Source organism: Symphalangus syndactylus, chromosome 17 (assembly GCF_028878055.3).
Source record: "Symphalangus syndactylus isolate Jambi chromosome 17, NHGRI_mSymSyn1-v2.1_pri, whole genome shotgun sequence".
In the NCBI taxonomy this organism is placed as follows: domain Eukaryota; kingdom Metazoa; phylum Chordata; class Mammalia; order Primates; family Hylobatidae; genus Symphalangus; species Symphalangus syndactylus.
Window position 1 is genome coordinate 87,934,382 of NC_072439.2, and position 15,766 is coordinate 87,950,147.

General features: G+C 47.6%; 1 protein-coding gene across 6 annotated transcripts in view; it reads right to left on the reverse strand.

Annotated features, from left to right (window-relative positions):
- The window catches only part of DGKG (diacylglycerol kinase gamma), a 210,320-nt gene that overhangs the window by 89,680 nt on the left and 104,874 nt on the right, over window positions 1-15,766 (reverse strand). For all 6 annotated transcript variants that reach the window (XM_063621931.1, XM_063621932.1, XM_063621929.1 and 3 more), the window contains 3 exons: window positions 12,253-12,342; window positions 10,920-11,080; window positions 2,304-2,368 (listed from right to left, as the gene is read on the reverse strand). In XM_063621931.1, coding sequence (XP_063478001.1) covers window positions 2,304-2,368; window positions 10,920-11,080; window positions 12,253-12,342 — 316 coding nt within the window. The remainder of the gene's footprint in view (window positions 1-2,303; window positions 2,369-10,919; window positions 11,081-12,252; window positions 12,343-15,766) is intronic.

Below are 15,766 nucleotides of genomic sequence, written 5' to 3' on the forward strand. Positions count from 1 at the left end.
GCCCTCCTTTTTTTCCATGTCTTGGTTCAGGCATCTCTGTCATTGGAAAAACCCTCCATGCCACATTTCATGTCCTTGGTTTTTGCTCCCATAGGTCACCTCCAGTCACATCACTTAACACAAACCATTCTGCACATCTGCTTTCCAGCCTGTTTCCAGCACCGGGCTGTGAGTCCCCTACATGGGTCTGTCCAAAATGCCTGTAGAACAGTGTCTGGTGTGCATTATGTTTTCAAAATATCTGTTGAATGAATGGATGAATGAATGAACAGAGCCCCATGGCTTTCACAAGCATATGGCACATGTGCATGAGTACGTATAAGGATACTTGTGTGAGGCTGGGTGCAGTGGCTCAAGTCTGTAATCCCAGCACTTTGGGAGCCTGAGGTGGGTGGATCACTTGAGGTCAGGAGTTCGAGACCAGCCTGGCCAACATGGTGAAACATTGTCTCTACTAAAAATATAAAAATCAGCCGGGTGTGGTAGTGGGTGCCTGTAATCCCAGCTACTTGGGAGGCTGAGACGGAAGAATCGCTTGAACCCAGGAGGTGGAGGTTGCAGTGAGCTGAGATCACGCCACTGCACTCCAGACTGAGCAACAGAGCGAGACTCCATGGAAAAAAAAAAAAAAAAACAGATACTTGTGTGAAAAGAGGGCCTTAAAAGTCTGAGGAACGGGTTGAGAGGAGACTTTTTAAAAAAGTGGTTTGTGTGTATCTGGGAGTGCAAAAGACTGTTAGAGGAGATCATCTGAACTGTAAGTCTGTGACTATACTATCAGGGGCTGGAAGTACATGTGTTCCTAGTGTGCAGTGCATATAGTCTGTGTGTGTGAGAGCAAGAAGATGCTGTGGCAGGATGCACTTCCTAAAAGGTTCGTTCAGCTGCTATCAGATCCCACAGATCACTCTTTCTGAAGCTATAGTGTTCAGTTTCTGACCTCTAAAAAGACCTCCTTCTTCTTAGTTGGCCTCTCAGGCTGTGGGGTCAGGACAAAGAGTAGGAATGAAAATGACAAGTGCTGAAAATGATGAGTACTGGGCTTTAAATGAATGTCTTCAGTGAACACTCTAACCTCTCTTTTAAAGACAATTCTTGCTTGTAATCCCAGCACTTTGGGAGGCTGAGGAGGACGGGTCACTGGAGGTGAGGAGTTTGAGACCAGCCTGGCCAACATAGTGAAACCCCATCTCTACTAAAAACACAAAAGTTAGCCAGGCATGATGGCGCACACCTGTAGTCCTAGCTACTCAGGAGGCTGAGGCAGGAGAATCGCTTGAACCTGGGAGGAGGAGGTTGCAGTGAGACAAGATCATGCCACTGCACCCTGGCCTGGGTGACAGAGTGAGATTCCATCTCAAAAATAAATAAATAAATAAATAAAAAGACAATTCTGTGGGCTAAATAAAAGTCAACACCTTCAGGTTCAAAGACAAAGTCCAAATCATCCATCCTCCTCCCCACCTACCTAGGGTTGAGGTGGGAGCAGTGTCTGAAATAGTGGTCATCTTGAAATAGTACAACAAAGAAAAAGAAAGAAAGAATGAAACTTAACTAATGAGAAGAAACAGACAAAGAAGGAAGGAGGGAGAAAGGGGTAGCTGTATGTCAGTCACAACTCAGTTCTGGCGAATTTCCTCCTACAAGGAAGAAGGGCTTGCTTTCGCTTGCAAATGACCTGGTTTCCTCTTTCCTTTCATTTTTGAACCTAACTTGGTGACTTCACAGAGTGCCCAGGCTGAGGCTGGGACTTAGTGGGTTCTGGGTCTCCAGCCTTTGCAGGTACCTCTCTGCTGCTGCCCTCTGCTGTCGGGGGAGGCAAAGGAGATGCCCTTCTGGTCCTCCTGGTCCAAGCCCTGGAGCTGCCACCTCCTCCCATTTGAGACCGACAGAAGCTAGGGTCTCTTCCGGCCTCCCTGCTCTTCCCCAAAAGAATCATGAGGGGCTGGGGTTGGAGGCGCTGTACTAGGAAGCAGCAGAGACTCAGGACAGGGGTTCCAGTTAGACAAGGGCAGACGCCCTCCCACCTCCTCCCCTGCAAAAGCAGGCCCTTCATACCCACCTCCTGCCCCCCAGCCCCGCCCTCTGCACAGATCCTTTGGGAGAGGACAGGCAGTTAGCCTGCGCCAAGTTTCTGACATTTTTTTTTTCTTGGAAATGGAAACCCTCCTTCCGGCAATGTGGCAGGAAGGCCAAGTCCCTGGCGGCCCTGGCTGGGAACATTTCCAGAGAGCAGGTGAAAGGCCTCTGTTCTGCCAGGGCCACACTGGGTGGGTGGCAGTGCAGCTGGGCCTGCAGCTTACCTGCTGTTGAATTTTTCAGGATGTTTCTCTCTCATCACATGGAATCTATGTGCAATGGAAGCGTCCTGAAAGTGAAAGAGACAAAGCAGATCGTTGGTGAGTGGTCATGACAGTGCAATGTGGAGGGAAGGGACGCACGCATGCCCCCGCTGAGTCATGCCAACCCTGGGACTCTATCGCATGGTGGGGTTCCAGGTCACATCCGTGGAGCCAACAGAGGCTCAACACCGCCTCCAAGGGGATGAGCTAGCACCACCAATACTCTTACAGCCTATGCCAGTTGACTCTGGAGTCCTTGCTGTTTCACTCTAGCCGGGCCCGCCGAGAACAGATAGTTCAGGGGTGAGTGAAGGGGAAAGCCTTTGCCCTTTGGGGAGACTGAGAGTCTGTGAGCAGTTAGAGATCAGGAGCCTGTGTTTGGGGCTGAGCACGAGTCTCTGGAAATGACTTTCCATATTAGTTCTTTTTAAAATAGTTTTTATTTTGGAATATTTTGACTCACAATAAGTTACAAAAATAGCATAGAGTTCCTAGGTCCCTTTCACTCAGCTCCCCTCAATGATAACATTTTATATAACTATAGGATATTGTCAAAACCAGAAACCTGACATTGGTAGATGCTAGTAGATATTAAGTCTCAACCATCCACACCAATAGAAAGAATTAGCGGCATTGGATAACATGCTTAGTAGATAATAAAACAAAATTAAACTCTGGCTTCTGCTTCTTGATCACTTCACTCGAAGGACTCTCTCCAAGGCCAATAAGAGTCATTACTACATCATGTGGACACTGCCTTCCTATTAGCACATCCCTTTGCACTCCAGCACTCACAGTTAGGATGGCTGTCATGCACTGTGCTCCTGGGCTCTCCATCCCCTGACCACAACTCCCTAACCCTGGGTTCTACCTGCGGCCCCTACTCCACACCGTGGCCATCTCGTGAGTTCTCGTGGCTGTTACCAGCATCTGAATGATGACAGCTCCAAAGTGTCAATCTCTAGAGCCAACCCTAAGCCTCAAACCTGAAATGGAACTCGTCTTTCCTCCTCAAACTCGGTCTTCCACCCACGACAATGGTCTCATTTTCCAGCAGAAGAATGTGTAGTGCCCCTTCACTGCTCAGGCCCCATGCTGGTACTTTGGGTGCAGGTGCTGGGCTTCAGAAATAAACAGGCTAATTTGAGAGTTTAAAATTTAAACTTTAGCTATTGATTATTATTTTTTTTTTTGAGATAGAGTCTCACTCTGTTGCCCAAGCTGGAGTGCAGTGGCACAATCTTGGCTCACTGCAAACTTCACCTCCCGGGTTCCAGAGATTCTTCCGCTTCAGCCTCATGAGTAGCTGGGATTACAGGTGTCCGCCACCACGTCTGGCTAATTTTTTGTATTTTTAGTAGAGACAGTTTCACCATGTTGGTCAGGCTGGTCTCAAACTCCTGCCCACCTTGGCCTCTCAAAGGGCTGAGATTATAGGCATGAGCCACTGTGCCTGGCCAATTTAGTTTTTAGTTTAAGATATATTAAGGGTTTAAGGTCTTGGAGAGGCACCCCCATGGGTGCATGGGTGAGATGTGCGGACCCCAAGGAGGCCTCTGTCCCTGAGGCCTGTCCAGCCTGCACCGCTTCCCTGGGCAGCAGCACTTCATGCTCCCAGACTATGCCCACCTCCCACTCTCAGCAAATTTCAGTGAACACCCTCAATAAGATTCATGTGACATTTGTCAAATGCTTCTCTAAAATTCAAGAAAATATTCCATCTACTTCTGTTCCTTTGAAGCACTAATTTTCTTCTGTCAGGAAAAAAAAAGGGGGCGGGGAGAAAAAAGCAATCACATGTTGCCTGGCACAATTTGTACTTCACTATCCCCTACCCCCAATACTGCTGACTGACTCCCAGCTTTTTTATTCTCTGGGATACGTGTACAGGTCCCCTCCTTCCATGCAGTTCTGGTTGTCCTTGGTTTTTCCATAACTAGGTTTTGCAAAGATGCTTTTTACAAAGACCAGCCTTTAAAACATTATTAGTGAAGCACGTGGTCCCTAATTTGACAATGTAATCCCTTGGCAAATACACAAAGTAGCAAGAGAGAGTAGAGCACCTCCTTTTCTAAGTCTTAAAAAGGCAATGAGGGTAAAGACTCTGACCACGTTTCTCTACCTGGGGATTAAAAAGAGAGTCGAGATTCACTTTCACTCTCTGGAGCTTCTATGTCAGGCAATGACCTGAGCATATTTACAATCCGTAGTGACTTCATTTAAATTTGGGAAACCAGGGCTACGATGGTTCAAACCCTTTCTTGGTTATTAAGGCATAAACCCTTTCTTGATGGTAATTAAGGCAAAGCGAGACTTCTGTTCTGAAGGCAGGAGACGGGAATTACAAATCCATAGAAGTGATGGTAGTATTTCTCACAGCCTTACTCTCTGAAGTCTTTTCTTTCACGTGTGGGGTGAAGAGGAGATGGTGGAAGGTATGGACATAGGGCCTCTTTCCTGAACTACAACTCCAAGCACATGGGTGGACAAAGAAATTTGGGCCCCTTCCAAGTACATGCATCAGTAATTTGGACTCTGAGATATTGGAATGTCTAGGCCAGTGCTATCCAATAGAAATATAGAGTAAGCTACATATGTAAATGTAACTTAACATTTTCTAGTAGCCACATAAAAAAGTAAAAAAAAAAACGATGAAGTTAATTTTTAAAAAATTTTTAAATTTTTTTATTTTTTTGAGATGGAGTCTGACTCCGTTGCCCAGGTTGGAGTGCAGTGGCATGATTTCAGCTCACTGCAAGCTCTGCCTCCTGGGTTCAAGTGATTCTCCTGCCTCAGCCTCCCGAGTAGCTGGGATTACTGGTACCTGCCACCATGCCCGGCTAATTTTTGTACTTTTAGTAGAGACAGGGTTTCATCATGTTGGCCAGGCTGGTCTCAAACTGCTGACCTCAGGTGATCCACCCGCCTCAGCCCCCAAAGTGCTGGGATTACAGGTGTGAGCCACCACGCCCGGCCTGAAATTAATTTTAATAATATATTTTCATTAACCCAATAAGCCTTGAATATTATCATCACATGGAATTAATAGAACAATTATTGAGACATTAAATTTTTTTATATCACATTTTTGAAATGTATCCTATATTTTATACTTACACCTCACTTGACATCTTAATTAAGACAAGCCCCATTTCAAGCACATCATACCACATGTGGCTGATGGCTATTACATTAGATAACGCAGGTCTAAGTCACTTTGGCAATTTATGGAGATAAAAAGATAGAAAGGAGACCATAAGACAGATTATTTGAAATTTGGGTTGTTCTGAAAATTATGGGAGATTGGGGAACGGAAAAGGGTGTAGACTCTTGTCCATGTCCCTCTGGGGAGTCCCACTGTATTAGTATCTTCATGGCTCTCACAGGTGACAAATAACCTGGTGCCAGCAGAATCCAAGAATCTGCGGGAAAAATTATGTCTTGTTGAGAAATTCCCTATGTGTAGGACGCTTATCATGGTGGGAAGCTTGTCTGGTGATACCTAGGAACGATCTGCAAGGTGGAAAACGGTGCGAGGGTCAGTGCGACCACTGTGGCCTCTCCTTGGCCCCTGGGCTCCCCTAGCATCAGAAATAGATTTCACTGAATCAAGGGATTAGCTGTTCACCCGTCCTGTTAAGGCTCATGAAAGCAGAGCTTGTGAGGAGTTCAGAGTTACACATACCCTGGGAATTATTTTGTAGTCCCAAACTTCCTGTCACTGATACCTGGCCATCCTGACATTTTCTGCTAATCTAAAAATAAAGAACAGGGAGGAGCAGGCCAGCGAAGTCAGAGGAAGTGGCATCCTGAATGACTGTGTTTAAAATCTCCTGCCAGTAGATATTATCAGTTAGAAGGACTGATAAGGCCAATGATCTTCGCTTCTCACTGGTGAGAAACTGATGTGTGGATGGGGCTGTCATAGCAATGAGGGCACAGTCACTCCCTGGAGAGGCCAGGAGACCCTGCCTTATTTATTCCCTCAGCTATTAAATGGGTTCTGTTGGCATCAAGGGGTCTCAGTAAACTCATCAGAGAAAATTCTACCCATAGCACCCAAGGGCACTGCCTCAGAGGTCATTGTCATCATCTTTATAAATACAAAGCAACAGACGTTTGATATCATAAGATATTCTAGGTCCTTCAAAAGAGGCAAAGACCTTGGCAGGGCTCTCTTTGCCAACGGAGTCCGCCTCTATTTGATCATCGTAAGGAAGTAAAACTTCCTTGGTTTACATACCTACTTCTCTTACAAAGTTTGGGAAGTCAAATAGGGAGCAAGACCTTCTGCAAATGTCAGCCCCGGACTCTGTTAGGGTTGCGTGTTGGTTACTTGTTTTCTCAAGAATTTCTCTTTTTAACTTTTAAAGAGCGAGCATACAAACCCTGCAAACATTTTATTGAGAGAAAGCCAAGGGCACACCAATGAGATGAGAACAGCCCTGGTTTCTCATTCTTCTGCAATATAATATTAAACATGGATAAGCTAAAGGTGTATGAAAAAAATCACGAGAAAGATATTGTGAAGTTGTTCATAATTGGAAAGATGAATAGATTGGATTATTATAAGTCAGCCCAAGGTTGGTAAATTATCTTGACCACTGAGAGTGATGGAGAATCTGTTTATATGTGTTTCCTCAGGGACAATTAATTAGCCAGCCAGCAGGCCTTCCTTCCTTCCTTTCTTCCTTCTTTCCTTCTTTCCTTCCTTTCCTTCCTTCCTTCCTTCCTTCCTTCCTTCCTTCCTTCCTTCCTTCCTTCCTCCCTTCCCTCCTTCCTTCCTTCCTTCCTTCCTTCCTTCCTTCCTTCCTTCCTTCCTTCCTTCTTCCTTATTTTCCTACTTTTTTGCTAGAATAAATTAAAACCATGATTACTGAATAGTCTTGGCTCTTGGGTTTAGGGCCTGGCTATTTAGTTGAGGGAAGGCTGTCCATTCCTCTTCATGTGTTCATCCGTTTGGTCAGCAGATACTAAGGAGGACCATATTATACAGGGCACTGTGTTGAGACAGGGAGGTGTGGGGAACCATGTTTCTGTCAGCCAGAGCCGGGTGTGTTAGAAAGGGGAGAGGTGGGGCTGAAGCTTCTGCAGGCAGCTGTGCTGTAACCTGCTGTCTAGAAGCTCTCCCAGGCAGCTCTGCCAGTCTTGCTCCTCAGCTCTGGCTTCCAGCCCATTGCTTAGAGGGCTAGTTCTCCCCTCCTTCCTTGCTTCCCTCTCCATTTATTTCAGTTCTGGCTTCCATGCCAGCGAAGAGCCACTTCCTTTGACCATTCTTCTCTGCTCTAGTAGGTTGTCTTCACCCCCTGAGAACTTGGTCAGGACCATCTGCATCAGAATGATCTCAGGGGCTTGTTAAAAATGCCAGTTCCCAGACCTCGCCCAGACCTACTGAGTTGGAATAGGAATCAGCATCTGTTGTGGGGGTGGAATTTACATTTCTGATAAGAGGTGGTGGTGAGCCACCACAACTAAATTTTGAGATTCCCCTCTCTCAAACTGTGTTACATTTGGCAACAAGAAGTTGGAGGGGGCTTCAAAGAGGCACAAAGCTCAGTGGTCCACAGCTCAGTTGGCTCTAGAGTTCAACTATTATGATTCCAAGCTCTGCCACTCACTAGCCTGAACTTGTTTCTGTACCTCTCTAAGCTATGGTTCCTTCTTAAAAAACACAAATGGATAATGCCTGCATCCACTGGCAGGGAGGCTATGTCTGGTGTGCAGTAGGTACTCAATAAATGTTAGCAAGTTATGCTCTGGTTACTATAGGAAAAAGACATATGAGTTTTTTTTAACTGTAATGATGGGAAGCCCACGCTCCAGAACCCCGGACCTGTCAGTCATGTCTAATTTGCAGGAGCTGAAGGCTGCACATGTTCCTGCTGGGGGAAGCGGAGCCTGAGCAGCCGGTCCAAAAAGGAGAGGGGCCTTTGAGCACTAAGAGGAGGGAGGGCATCTGCATGGGTCACTGGAGGGGGCACCTGGAAGAGGTCCAGGGAAAGATTCCCCTCAGCCGAGGCCGGGGATCCAGTGGGATGAATCAGATTGGGGAATAGGAACCCCTAAACTTGCTCCCAGTCCACCACCTCCACCCTCTCAGAACCTGATCATGGGCCCAGCAATGCTTCCCTCTTCTGCTTTAGTAACAGAAAAAGAGCACTGGATTAGGAGTCAGAAAATGAAGGCAAATCCCTTAATCTGAGTCTCTGTTTTCTCACTCATAAAATAGAGATAATAATGCCCTTCAGAATATATCTGTGAATATGGTAAATTTTAAATCCTTCTGTAAATATAAGGTATTATTATTTTTAATCCTTTCTTCTCCCATGGTTCTCTATTTAGCCTTCTTATTAAAAAGATAAAACCTAGGCTGGGCGTGGTGGCTCACGACCGTAATCCCAGAAATTTGGGAGGCTGAGGCAAGGGGATCGTTTGAGGTCAGGAGTTTGAGACCAGCCTGGCCAATGTGGTGAAACCCCGTCTCTAGTAAAAATACAAAAATTAGCTGGATGAGGTGATGCACACTTGTAACCCCAACTCCTGAGGCAGGAGAATCACTTGAACCCGGGAGGCAGAGGTTGTAGTGAGCTGAGATCGTAACATTGCACTCCAGCCTGGGCGACACAGCGAAACTCTTGTCTCAAAAACAAAACAAAACAAAACAACACCCTTTACTTAAACTTGCTATCCCCTCAAGCCACCTATCATTTCTCCTTCTCTTTCCTTTTAAAAAAAATTAAAATACCAAAATTTAAAAAGAAACACAGCTGAGGATGGTTGAGGAGTGCAGGTATCAGAGAGTCTGGGGCAGAGGATTAGTCTGGAGGGTTTCACACGCATGTGAAACTGGGCAGCACAACTCCAAAGACAGGGGAACAGAGGGGAGAGAACCTGGCTCCAGAGCAAGGCACTGCCATGAGAGTCAAGGCTCTCGAAGCCTCATCTGTAGAGTGAGATGAGTGGGATAATGATACCTGCAGGACTCCTGTGAGGACTGGAATATGTACAGCCTAGCACTGCGGAGAGCACACAGGTATTCAATAAATGCTAGTGTCTGTTCTCACTTATAAGTGGGAGCTGAACGATGAGAACACATGGACACAAGGGGGAAACCAACACACACTGGGGCCTGTGGGGAAGTGGGGGGAGGGAGAGCATCAGGAAGAAACAGCTAATGGATGCTGGGCTTAGTACCTAGGTGATGGGATGATGTGTGCAGCAAACCACCATGGCACATGCTTATCCACATAACAGACCTGCACATCCTGCACATGTACCCCTGAACTTAAAATAAAAGTTTAGGGAATAAATTTGATAAATATTTGTTGAAAAAAAGAACAAATAGTTCAATAATTCTGTCATTCTTTTTTTTTTTTTTTTTTTTTTTGAGACAGAGTCTCACTCTGTTGTCCAGGTTGGAGTGCAATGGCATGATCTCAGCTCACTGCAAACTCCACCTCCCAGGTTCAAGCAATTCTCCTGCCTCAGCCTCCCAAGTAGCTCGGATTACAGGCGCCCACCACCATGCTAGGCTAATTTTTGCATTTTTAGTAGAGATGGGGTTTCACCATGTTGGCCAGGCTGGTCTTGAACTCCTGGCCTCAGGCAACCTGCCCGCCTCAGCCTCCCAAAGTGCTGGGATTACAGGTGTGAGCCACCGCGCTTGACCAATTCTGTCATTCTTAAAAAAAGTAAATGCTAGTGTCTTTGTTGCACCCCCATCCCCTCCCAACCCCCAGCTTCATTTATAGAAATGATTGATCTGTCCCCTCCCATTCCGATCCTGTTCACAGCAGCCTGGGAAGCAGTGCCCACCCCAATCCTCTTTGGACCAGAAGCTGAGCTACAGTAGATGTGCTGGGGCTAGTGGATGAAAAAGGAACAGAGTGCTGTCCTTGCACTGCGGGAGTGTGTGTGTGTGCATGGCGGTGGGGGGCACCAGATAAGTAAATTAAACCAATTCCTTCAATCTAATGCAGAGTATGCATGAATGGGGTGAGCATAAGGGCTGTGGGAGCATCAGGGAGGCTCACGGCATTCAGCCTAAGGGGTCAGCTGGGAGGAGACGCCCCTAGAGGTTTATGAAGCACATGGAGTGAGTGGAATGGGGTTGAGAGAAGAGAGAATAGGAGAGAAGGAAATCTGAGTGTTAAGCCAGCCAAGGCAGCTTGGGACCACATGGTCCTCCTTTGAGGATCAGAATTCCCAGTTCCTGAAGCTCATGTGAGAGTTTCCTACCAACCTTGTCCCCTGGTTATTTCTTGGTGTTGCTTTTCTATGACTGCTACAAATTGCAGAAGGAGTAAATATGTCTTTTGAAAAGTTTTCAGTCTTTTCCTGTGTTAGTTAAAATGACAGAGGAAAGAATTTACTCCCTAAACAAGAGATGGGGAATAAAGCGGGGGTGCAATCAGGGTGTCCACACTCAGGCCAAGTTTCAAAATGCTTGGACACAAGTCAGGGCTGTGGGGGCAGGTAAGACAGGTAGACACTAGGGACCCAGAGGGGACAACAGAAGGCTAGAGCCCTTCCTGGGCGCTTCTCTCCATGCAGAAAGGTGATCTTTGACCAACTCACCACACCAATGGAGAAATAGTTGTTCATGATGCTGTATGGGACCTGGTCCCCGTTTTCCACTTCCTCTCTGGGGATGACTTCCAGATGCCAGCGGTCCAGCATCACCAAGGGGCTCTGCTCAATGTCCTTCAGGATTTTTGTCAAGCTGCCCCCTTCATAACCTGTGGAGGACAGCACTGCATTTGCCACCGCAGCAGAAAGGCAGTGTTCTTGCTAATGCACAGGTAGTTGTCAGGGCAGGTAAGCCCAGGGCATCTGTGACTAGGGGACTCCCCACTGTGTCTGTGGGCTGGAGACACTTATGTTCCCTGAGCCACAGAGAAGGGGAGGATAATTGAAAGTAATCAGAGGCTGGGGGCAGGGGAGGGAGTGGGTGCTGGCTAAAGGTCACAGGCCTATGTAGCTGAAGTGAAGCAAACCCTGGAGAAGCGATGGGCTGGATGGCTGGGACTCTGCATGGGAGAACAGCAGATCCTTCTGGGCTGTGTCATGTGGGAGACGGACAGTGTGGCAGGCAGAATTTTAAGATGGCCCCTAGGCCTAGGTCCTGCTTGCTCTGACACTGCCCACCAAGCATGGCTGATCATTGAACACTGACCGTTGCACTGCCTGGTCTTGACTCATTCTCTGAATTATCAGCCATCTGGAGTCCCCACCCCTTTTCTGGCCGGCAGCCTGATCTGTCTGCTCCATGTGTTGAGCTGAACTTCTCCACTTTCTGGCGCATGCCCAACTCCATGGGGGCTACAGCAGTTTGCAAAGTTCTCTGCCCCTTGCCTTATAAACTGGTCACCACTCTGTGTTTCCTCTTAGGGAAATTTCAAAATGAGGGCCCACGGCCATGGGGCTTAGGATAATCTGAATGCTTCTAGTGACCGTAAGTAACTGGAGATGTAGCATGTTGGTCCTCAGTTTTAGTCCTAATTCAGAAGATTAGCCATTTGTGGGAGAGGGAATTTCACACAGAAAACATCTAAGTGAGCACCTTCTTGGATGGGACTCTGGGGATGGGACACATGAGACTTTGTCTTTACGCTACAGTTGATTGCTTTCTACTGGGGAAAGCAGGCTCTAAGCTGATGGTTTCAGGATGATAGTAAACATGGGGGTGAGGGAGCAAAAAGCTCCCAGAGCCCAGAAGATGGGCTTCTATTCTAGATTCAGCATGGGATGGAGGGCAGAGAAAGGGTCATGGACTTGACATGACTGCAGATTTGAGTATTACACTGTGGAATGTGATCCATAAAAGGATAAGTTCAGTTTAGCTCTGTAGAGCATCTCTGTAAACAGGAACACCTGTTCCCAGGGTAGCACCACTAGCATGCAAACTCACCTCCTCCCCAGCGGAGACAACGGGCAAGGTCATTTCCTGTTCCAAGAGGCAGGACAGCCACTGGTGGATGCTTTGCAAAGTTGGCCTTATCTGCAAGACACATAGAGGAACAGAACCACATGCCATGGGACTGTAGAATGTTTGAGTTGTCTTTTTATCCCTGATCTGATGCTTGAACCCCTCCATAGCATTCTTTGTTTGAATACCACCCTGATGGGAAACACACTACTTCCTAAAGCCATCTATCCCATCTGCAGCGTGTTAACCACCACTAATTGAGTTAAATCTGTCCAATTGTATTTTATATTGAGCTAAATCTGTATCCCTGCAACTTGCACATGTTTATTCAAATTTCATCCTAAATTGTCCTTTGGGGTGGCAGCATACACCCCAAAACATTAAGTTGCATGTTTTTAATCCTTAATGATAATCAGCACTTACTTCATTTATTCCTCAGCCTAACCTTGTAAGATATTATCCTCCTTCAAGTAGCTGAAGAAACTGAGATTGACAGAGGGAAAGTAGTCTACAACCATTCTACCCTGAACACGCTCAATCTCATCTGATTGTAGGAGCCAGGCCTGGTCAATACTTGAATGGGAGAGAGGGAAAGTAATTCCAGAGCCAGGATCCAAACCCAGATCTCTATGGCTCCAAGTCCATTCCCCTCCTCTCTTCAGGGGCTAGGCAGGTATACAGATTAGTAAAACCGGTGGGGCTAGGACACTAGGGAATAGTGGGACATTGGACAAGCTGAAGATGCTCACCTTCAATTTTTCACCACTCAAGTTTAAAAGTTTAAAAACTAACATTAGCTAAACGAACAAAACCTCCAGGTGTTATTTGGCCCCCACAACCAGTTTGTCACTTCACCACCTCTCAGAATTGCAATGACACAGATTCCTAATCATTCCTCTTCTGATAGTTGTGAAGGACATCAGACAGAACCATCAGAGAAAGCACAACAGAACATACTTTCATCTGGCCTCAGATCTACGGTGGCATATTGCTTAGGCTGAGAGAGCTGAAGAGGGCACAGGCATCCATCAGTCTTGGGGTGGGTGGGTATTTCCATGAGACCTCAGCACACATGGTGCCTCTGGATGTGAGCAATGTGATTGCGGCGTGGGGAGAGATGCAGGAATCAGCAGGGGAGGCTCAAGCTAGGGCTACCCTGGCAAACTGGGAACTCATAGGTCCTCCAGGTTGTCTGACCTATATCAGAAATGGCTGAGCACAGGCAAGACCCAGGATTGAGACGGCCACTGGAAGGCTGGAGATAGAGAGTGGAGCAATGCAATGGCTTCTCTCATTGTCCTCAGAACATGTGATCAGAGCACTGTCTCCCTGCCTTTGCACAGTCGGCTCCCTTTGCTTAGAAGGCTCTTGTTTCCTGTGTCTGCCCCTTCTTCTGTGTCCCCACCTCGGCAGGTCAACTGTCCTTATGGTGTTGAGGCTAGAAACCTGTATGCCACCCTAGGTTTTTCCTTTTCCCTCACACATTCATTCACATATCACATTCTGTGTGTTATCTCCTTAATAGATCTCCAAGCAATCTCTTCTCTCTATCCCCATGGTGATGCCTGAGTGCAGGTATGATTCCTTCCCACTGGTATTGCTGCAAAAGCCTCTTCTCAGCTCTCTCCACCTCCAGTTCCACCCTCCTAGTGTGTCACCCACGCTTTCACCAAGAAGGGCAGTCCATGAACCACAGCCCCTCACACTGGCTCGCTGCTTTCACTTCTGGGATGGGGCTGTGTGGCTCCCCATGGCCCCATAGCCTGCCACAGTAGGCCCAGGAACCAGGCTCTGCCTTTCTCCCTAGCCTCATCCTTCTGCACATCCTGCCTCCCACACAACATGTCAACCGTTCTCAAGTGTTTTCACTTCCTTAAAGCACAAAGCTCTCTGTGGCTCAGCTCAGAAGCTGCCTTTGGGAGGCCCTCCCTAGTTGCCCCAGCCTGGACCTGGTGCCTCGTCAGAATATTTCCTTAGAGCCAGAAATGATCTCATTGTACTCTCTCATAATTATCTCCTTGTTTGTTCCCTGAATGTATTGTAACCTCCCTGAGGGGGACTGGGTCTCATTCTCACAGCATCTTCACACATATCGACTGAAGCCTGCTATATGCAGATGCAGTGTTAGGTGCTCCAGCTCTGAGAGTGGGCAAGAAAGCCATGGCTTGGGTTCTTACGGTGCTTACTTACTGTCCAGTGGGACAGACAGATAATAATGAGGAATCCATGGAGACAATGCATCATTTCACATTCACGTTGGAAAACAGAGGAGCACTGTCCTATAAGAAGGTGGCTGAGGCTGGTGGGTGTGTCAGGGGAGGCTCCCCTGAGGAAACCACATGTCAGCTGAGATCTGGAGTGGAAGCTGACTGAGCGAAGGCTGGGGCAGCACTGCAGACAGGGTGGCCAACTTGTGTGAAGGCCCTGAGGTGCAAGGGAGACTGGAACGCCCAGGGGTCTGAGAGATGGGCCGGGACCTGAGTCTAGATGGAGAGGGATGGAGGTAGAAATAAGGCTGGAAGGGTGTGCAGCAGCTGGACCACCCAGGGCCCTGTAGATTACTTCAAGAGTTTTGTCTTTATCCTAAGAATAATGGAAGCCACTGGTGTGCTTTGTGCACACCACGCACCCAGTGACATGCAGGAAAGATCACTATGGGTGTAGGGAGAGAACAGGTCAGAGAGGCGACCATGGGGGGGCGCTGGAGAGCACTGAACAAGTGCTGAAATGAGTGAATGGATGAGTATCTTACGCAGTTATCCCTTTTGCTTCTGCTTTTTTCTCTTTGGGTCACTAACCTGTGAAAAAAACTAATGTTTCTTCCTCCTTCTGTGATCTTCTTTTTTTCTGTTTTGAGCAGCTTCTATCACCTGTGTCCTCTGCGGATGAACTGCATAAAGCTCTCCACCAAAGCCTACTTTCTCCCTCGTGGTGGAGAGGGAGCCGTGTGAGTAGTCCGGTACCGCAGCCATCCACCCTCTGCGGATCAGCTTTTCCTTCCTTGGCTCCCAGAGGACTCCTCCCTCCTCCCACAAACAACTCCAGAGCCCAAGGTGACAGGAGAGCGTGGGTGGCTGCTTGGCAGGGCTGTGTCCATGGCAACCAAAGCGACCGGGGGAGTGGCGGGCGGCAGGTGTACGGTCCTGCAGCTTTCTCACCCAGCTAGGTGGTCTACTTATAGCCCCCGGAGGCACAGCTTTCTCTGCCCTGGTCACGGTCTAGTCCTGGCTTATCCTTGACTTCCCTCTTCCTCTGATCTCCTACATCCAGTCTGTCAGCAAATAGTATTGCCTTCACCTTCTAAAGATATCCAAAAGCTGGCCACTTCTCACCACCCCTCTGTTTCTCCTGTGGTCCAAGCCCTGGACATCTCTCTCTTGGAGTGCTGCAGTGGCCTCCGAACTGATCTCCCCGCTTCTGCCCTCTTCTCTTAATCTGTCATGTTCCTCCTTTGCTCAAAACCATCCAGTGTCATGGGACCCTCCCAGTATAAAAG